The sequence below is a fragment of the Apaloderma vittatum genome, unplaced genomic scaffold, assembly GCF_000703405.1.
Source record: "Apaloderma vittatum isolate BGI_N311 unplaced genomic scaffold, ASM70340v1 scaffold8262, whole genome shotgun sequence".
Taxonomy (NCBI): Eukaryota; Metazoa; Chordata; class Aves; order Trogoniformes; family Trogonidae; genus Apaloderma; species Apaloderma vittatum.
This window is the reverse complement of record NW_009704111.1, coordinates 45,256-51,656: the sequence shown is the minus strand read 5'-3', so window position 1 is coordinate 51,656 and position 6,401 is coordinate 45,256. Positions and strand designations below refer to the sequence as shown.

The window sequence follows — 6,401 nt, the reverse complement described above, 5'->3', positions numbered from 1 at the left end:
AAGCTGACCTGCGAGCAGGAGCAGCAGAGGCCCCGGCAGAACCCTTTGGCTGGCAAGGGGGTGGCAGCCGGAGCTGGCTGAAGGTGCTCAGCTGTTCACTATTAAATAATGCAGCCTGATTGATTGGGCTGAAAAGCGCTTTGTTGCGGGGTCAGCTTGCTGGGGTTACAGTTCTCTGCTTAGATTGATGATCCTCAAAGGTCAAATCCAGAAAGCAATTCCCTGGCAAAATTGATCCTTTGGATAACGAAACTTTTGCTCAGTGGCGAAGGGCCGAGCAGTGACCCAGGTGCTGGCAGGCAGGGTGACCGGCTGCCTCTGCTTTCTCTTTTTTTAATTTTCCTTGCTTATACCAACCAGAAAGCGAGGGTCTTCTTTGGGAAGAGCAGTATCCCACCACCCTACACGTGGTGGCTGGGGGCCATCCACGAGCACCTAGCCCATGCCCATCCCGCTGGCCGGGGACCAGGCGCGTGGGTGATTTTGCAGCGGCACGAGGCAGCGGGGGCTGTCCCGGCAGGGGCTGCTCAGCTCCCAGCCCTCCTCAGCAGCAAGCAAACACGTGCACGTCCGAACAGGCACATCTGACGACCTCCTGCATGCATCCATGCTTCAGAGAAGGGTGCTTGGCAGAGGTTTAATAGCTGGAGCCAAATTAATGGCGAGTAGGTTTCACACTCCTTTTGGAGCCAACAGAAGCACCTTCAAACCGCTGCCTGGTCCTCAGCAGGGAACGCCAGGAGCAAGGATGTGCTGCCAGTGGAGTGGGCTGATTGAAGCTCCTCAGGCCACAACAGGGGACCAGGTGGTGGCCACCCAGGGCTGACCTCCCCACCGTGAGACTAGCAGGGTCAAGGATGGGAGCCAAGCACCGCCCTCCAAGTCATCCCAGACTTCAGAGAAGACAAGAGGGATGCCAGGCCCTGCCTTTCTTGTACCCCTCCCCTGGGGTTCTTAAACTCCTCCTCAGCTGGATTTTAAGGCTGTGCCCTGGAGCTGACTCCCATCCCCTCACTCCTACCAGAGGTAGGAGAGCTGCAGCTCCCTGAAGCTCTTACTCTGATTCAGGTTGGATCCAGAGCAGCAGTGATGAGGCTTTGACCTGCTTTAACCCACTATCTTGCCTGTTTTCCTCCTGTCTGCTCATTTCGAAGCTAGATAAGGAGGCCACGCTGTGTGGTTGCTGAATAATTCAGAGTCAGGCTCTGCAGCACCTCAGGGCTGGGTATTGCCTCTGCCAAAGGGCTGGGATGGCTCAGCTGAAATCCTTCCTCATCAGAGGCAGAGGGGACATGAAGCAACTGAAATACGAGCATCCCTTGTGGGTAGGTACTGGCCAAAGCCGCTTCTGTCCCCTGGATGCTCAGACTCACAGCTTGCTCCCAGAGCACCGATGCTTGGAGGCTTTTAGTGCTTTCAGCCGTGACGCGGCACCTCCAGCTTTCGCTAACACACACAGATTCAAGTGGAGCATGCTGAGTGTGTCCGCCTCTGCTCCATGGACCACATTTTCTTCCTTCTTCCCTTTTAGAGACTGCGATATTCCCTACTCTGCTTGGTCAGAGACAGGGCAGGGTTGTAAGACGGGGAGAGAGAGCCTGTTCATCCAGCTTATGCTGAGCCTCTGAGCGGGGTTTGCTGGAATTAAGGGCAGGGAGGGGAGGGGGAGGGAAAAAAAATCATACGTGAGGTCAGCTTATCCAGCCATGCGTGAGGAGGAGCACAACAATGGTGCCTTCATTGGGTCAAGCAGGCAGCTGGGGAGCATCTTTGGGGGCTCCAAGGGAGAAGGGGAGATGCAGCAGGAGCAGGCGGCCGTGCACGGACCCTGCTCGTGGCTCCCAGCCTAATCCAGGTTGTTTATCCTAGTGAGCACAAGAAGCAGCAGGCCACGATTCCTCTGTCTTCTCTGCAAGCGGTTCATTCCCCTCATCTCTACATCTCTTGTGCAATTAACCCTGTAAAACGAAGTGCTGACCGGTCACACTTCTCCAGCCGTTCACATAAGGCACAGCATTACATTATATTTTCTAATGGTTTTGCACCTGAGAGTGTAAATTATTGCACAAAGCAGTGAAAAAAGGAAGTGAGCTGTGCTAGGGATCCACTGTCAGGAATGAAATGAGAGGGTTTGGTCCCCAAAGCCTCTGTCTGATGGCCTGAACTCGGGCCCACGAGTCACCAGAGCCACGTGTGAGTTATGGGCTCAGCCTCTGTGCTCCGCACAAGTCGCCTCCGGAGTCTGAGCAACAGGAATTATTGTGCACAGAGATAATTATTCCCTGCATACTGCACTACAGCTCATTAAAAGTTTGTTAATGTTTGCAAATTGCTGAACAGTGCTTTTCGTTGTTGCCTTCTCTGATGAGGCGGGGACTAAAAGGCAGATTCTGATGGTGACTTGTTCTCTGTGTTATTTTGGTCACAGCAGTCTGGGGCTGTGCTGCTGCACGTAGGGAAAAGGGTTTGTGTTGCGCGACTTCACACCACAGGAGAAAATACGCTTGACTTTATCACACCACGCTGGGGTCACAGGGCTGAGTCCCACCAGTGTTAGCCATGCTCCTCCATCTAAAGCCTGAGGCTGTCCTTTCTGCATCCATGTCAGTGCCTACACCGGAGTTAATCACTCAGATCTCTGAAAAAATGTGATTCCTTCCTGGAGTCTCAGCTGGAGTTGTTGACTTACCGTTAAATGATCTGTGCTACTGCAGTCGGATGGTGGGGGTAAAGCATCTCTCATCTTGGAACAGAGGTTGAATATCCACCTTGGGCAAGGAGATGGACATCATAACCCCAGCACCAGTTACCTGGGGGTAACAGCTGAGTTCAGTGAAAAAATCCTGCAGAAGGAACAGAAAAGGGGAACCCAGCCCAGCTTCACCCCTAAATCTTGATGCACACAAACAGCACTACACCAGGGGCAAGGGGGAGTAGAAGTAACACCTGACAGCTCTTCTCCTGTCTTCCTCTTCCAGGTGTAAATGCAACCTCCACGCTAACCTGTGCACCTTCAAAGAGGGCAGCCTGCAGTGCGAGTGCGAGCACAACACCACGGGGCAGGACTGCGGCAAGTGCAAGAAGAACTTTCGCTCCAGGTCTTGGCGAGCAGGATCCTACCTGCCTCTCCCCAACGGGTCCCCCAATGCATGTGAGTAACCTGCAGCCAGCTGGCCCTGGCTGCGCTCCCAGCTCGGGCCGTACAATGCCTGCAGAGGGGAGCGGATTTTCATCTTGTCCTTCTCCATCCTAAATCAGTGTGGGATGCTCACCTTTCGAAAAGGAAGTGGGTATTTACCCGGGTCTTGGTACAGAGGGAACTGAGAAGGGATCTGGGTGGATGCAGAGGTGATTTGTTGGCTACTGGTAGGTAAGTGAAGAGTCCAAATGATGGTCAAGAGTAGGAAGGATGACCTTGGCCCATGGCTTTGTGGCTGTGCAAATTGCTGTCCTTTGAAGAAGATATTATTTAGCCACAGTAGAGTGCTGGCTGTCAGGTAGTCCATGGGCTGAGCGCTGGCACTACTCGGCTGCGGCAGCGCAGGATCCTTTCTGGATTGCTTTCTGGATCCCGTTCTGTGTGTGTCAGCATTTCAGGCAGGCGCTGTGCGCTGCAGCCCATCTGCGCAGCTCCAGTCTCCTCCAATTGCCTGCTGGAGCAAGGCACTGACAGAAGCAAAGGCGCGCAGACGAGATGAAGGATGCATATCCACCATCACTCGAGCAGGGGAATTGGGGCAGGAAACATCACAGATGGGCCGGTTTCTCCTGGGTTTCTGTCCAGTCCACGTTAGCAGACTCGTTTAAATGTCACGGAGCCACAGTAGCCACGCCAGCCTTTCAAGCAGCGGCTTTGAGCATTACCGAAGAGAATCTTTTCCCTCCCTCCTCTCCATTTTTTTGAAAGATTTATGTGCTTTAAGATGATCAAAGCTGAAATTCGGGCTCCGAAGGCCATGACGGGAATGTTTCGTGTGTGCCAGGGCTGGTAGATGAGCAGGTTCTTTGAAAGGGAGCGAGCTTGTCAGCTCCCACCAAGCGGCTGCATTGCTTCAAAGGAGCCTGGGAGAGTTTCTGGTGTTGACAGGCACAGACATTTTCCCTCCCCTCCGCTCCTTGTGTCTCTTCCTATTTCTCTTTCTCCTCTCCTCTTTCTTCTCCCATTCGTCTCTCTTCCCATCTGTCACTCAGTCGTCTTCCTCCCCTCCACCCCGACTGTCTCTCTGCTGCTTCCTCCTTCCCCATCGACATCCTCTTCCTCTGCAAGGGGCAATTCTCTGAAGTTCTCTGCTCTTGGTGGTCCTGTGCTTTATATTCATGCAAAGCTGAGGCTTACCGTGATTCACTTGCTTGTTACAGCAGAGAGAACCGTGGCCACTAGTCTCCTGGGTGCCAAAATCCAGAAGCTGGTTGTCGGGTGGCCTTGGACTGATGGGTTTGAAGCCAGTGGCTTTGCAGCATCCTATTGAGCAAGTGCTGTACTGGGCAGGGTGTTCAACCCTTCTCACTCGCAGAGAACTGCCCTAGACACAACAACCTTGTTCAGATCTACAGCTTGTACTTAGCCCAGATGTGCTTGTCCTTTGCTGGGCTTTAATGGTAGGTCAAGGAAATGGTTGACAGAAAAACCCGTTGTTCTTCCCCAGATGAAAGGCTTGAGATGCCAAGATCCCAGACAGCATCATCTGGTTGCTTCTGTGTTTTGACAAAAGCAGCTTTTAAGATGTCGCAGCACACTGATATTCCTAAGAGCAAGACACACACACCTCCCACCCCCCTTACCTACCGTTAATTACTTGCTGTTCAGTTCCCCATCATATACCTGTTTGATCTTCAGCTGGTGTCAGAGCCGATGGAGTCCTGCTTCCAGTGACTGGGCTTCTTCTTATTTTTTCCAGGTGCAGCTGCAGGCTCAGCCTCTGGCAGTAAGTAAAAACATAACTGAAACGTTAGCATTTTACACCCCCGGTGCATGGTCCTTGCGGATGTCACTAGATAAAAAAAAAAACCTGTTATTTTCTATCCATTATCATTTTCAAGCCAATAAGTCTTCCCTAATTGTGCCTCATTTTCTGTCTTGTCAAAAGAGTCTTATATTTTCTTCTTTTGACTTTGGTAGCCTCATTTTGCCTCTTCCTCTGGCATGGTTTCCCCCATGAGGTTCGTTAGTATGGCAGCCGGAAAGGAAATAAAAAAAGACTCTTCAAAACCACCAGTGCTCGCTATGAACTTCCCCCCCGCCCCCAGTATTGCAGACTTCTGCTCTGAGAAGGAGCTGAGTTTGAATTACTTGGCATAGCATCCAGTCTGGGTCACCTTCGGCTAGTGATAAAAAAAAAAACATATATAAAGTGTGTGTACATCTGTATGTTCATGTGTATGTTCATTAACATATATCTATGAAGCGTTGGCAGCCAAGACAGCAGAGCTCAGCAGGGATCTCTACTGAAAGATTGATGGTATGATGGGGCTCCTTATTTAACAAAGCTGGAGGTAGTTTGATATCAAAGAGCCTTGAGTTTTGGGTAAGCAGAAGCCTGGTTTTGAATTTTGTGGCTTGGAATTACCCCCCAGAAGAAACGAATCAGAGAGCTGAATGAATAATGAATTCTTTAGTTTGTAGGCAAGTGGAAAGAATAGGAGGGGAAATGACTTCAGAGAAATGCAAATGTAGATAAGAAAAATGCACCTAACTGAAAAGTAGAGGATGTTTTTTTTCTGGGCAAATAAACCATATTTAGATTTTAAGCAGTTAAATTTAAATGGTTAAAAATTTCAAATAAAAATTAAAAGTCTCCCTTAAGTAATTGAGTATTTAAAAAGGCAAGTGGAAAGAATAGGAGGGGAAATGACTTCAGAGAAATGCAAATGTAGATAAGAAAAATGCACCTAACTGAAAAGTAGAGGATGTTTTTTTTCTGGGCAAATAAACCATATTTAGATTTTAAGCAGTTAAATTTAAATGGTTAAAAATTTCAAATAAAAATTAAAAGTCTCCCTTAAGTAATTGAGTATTTAAAAGAAATAGTTTTAATAGCCAAAAATACTCTTTTTCCCTTTCTGGTCAAAAACATTTTAACTCTTTTTTTTCCCCCTTTAACAGAGTTTGGCATCCTCATTAGGAAATGTTTTCAATCACATTTCTCTGCTAGGAAGAAGCTGAGGGGACAGGGGTGCCAGAAGCAATGTGCAGGAGGTGGACAGGAGGGATTTGTGTCCAAGGCCAGTTAAGGAGAGATTATTTAGCCTACATAGGAGACTAGAAGTGACCTAAATTAAGTATTTAAACTAGCTCAGGGCTATTATGAAATTAAGCATGATAATCTGCATGAAGCAGTGGGACAAACAAGGACAGGAGCGCAGCAGGTGTAAGTTAAGGAGGAATTTGTGTTCCGAGCGTT

At 49.4% G+C, this 6,401-nt stretch overlaps 1 protein-coding gene across 1 annotated transcript in view; it reads left to right on the top strand.

Annotated features, from left to right (window-relative positions):
• NTNG2 (netrin G2) overlaps positions 1-6,401 on the top strand; it is a 42,201-nt gene that overhangs the window by 25,634 nt on the left and 10,166 nt on the right. Inside the window, exons 3-4 of the mRNA XM_009864904.1 lie at positions 2,979-3,151; positions 4,899-4,925. Coding sequence (XP_009863206.1) covers positions 2,979-3,151; positions 4,899-4,925 — 200 coding nt within the window. The remainder of the gene's footprint in view (positions 1-2,978; positions 3,152-4,898; positions 4,926-6,401) is intronic.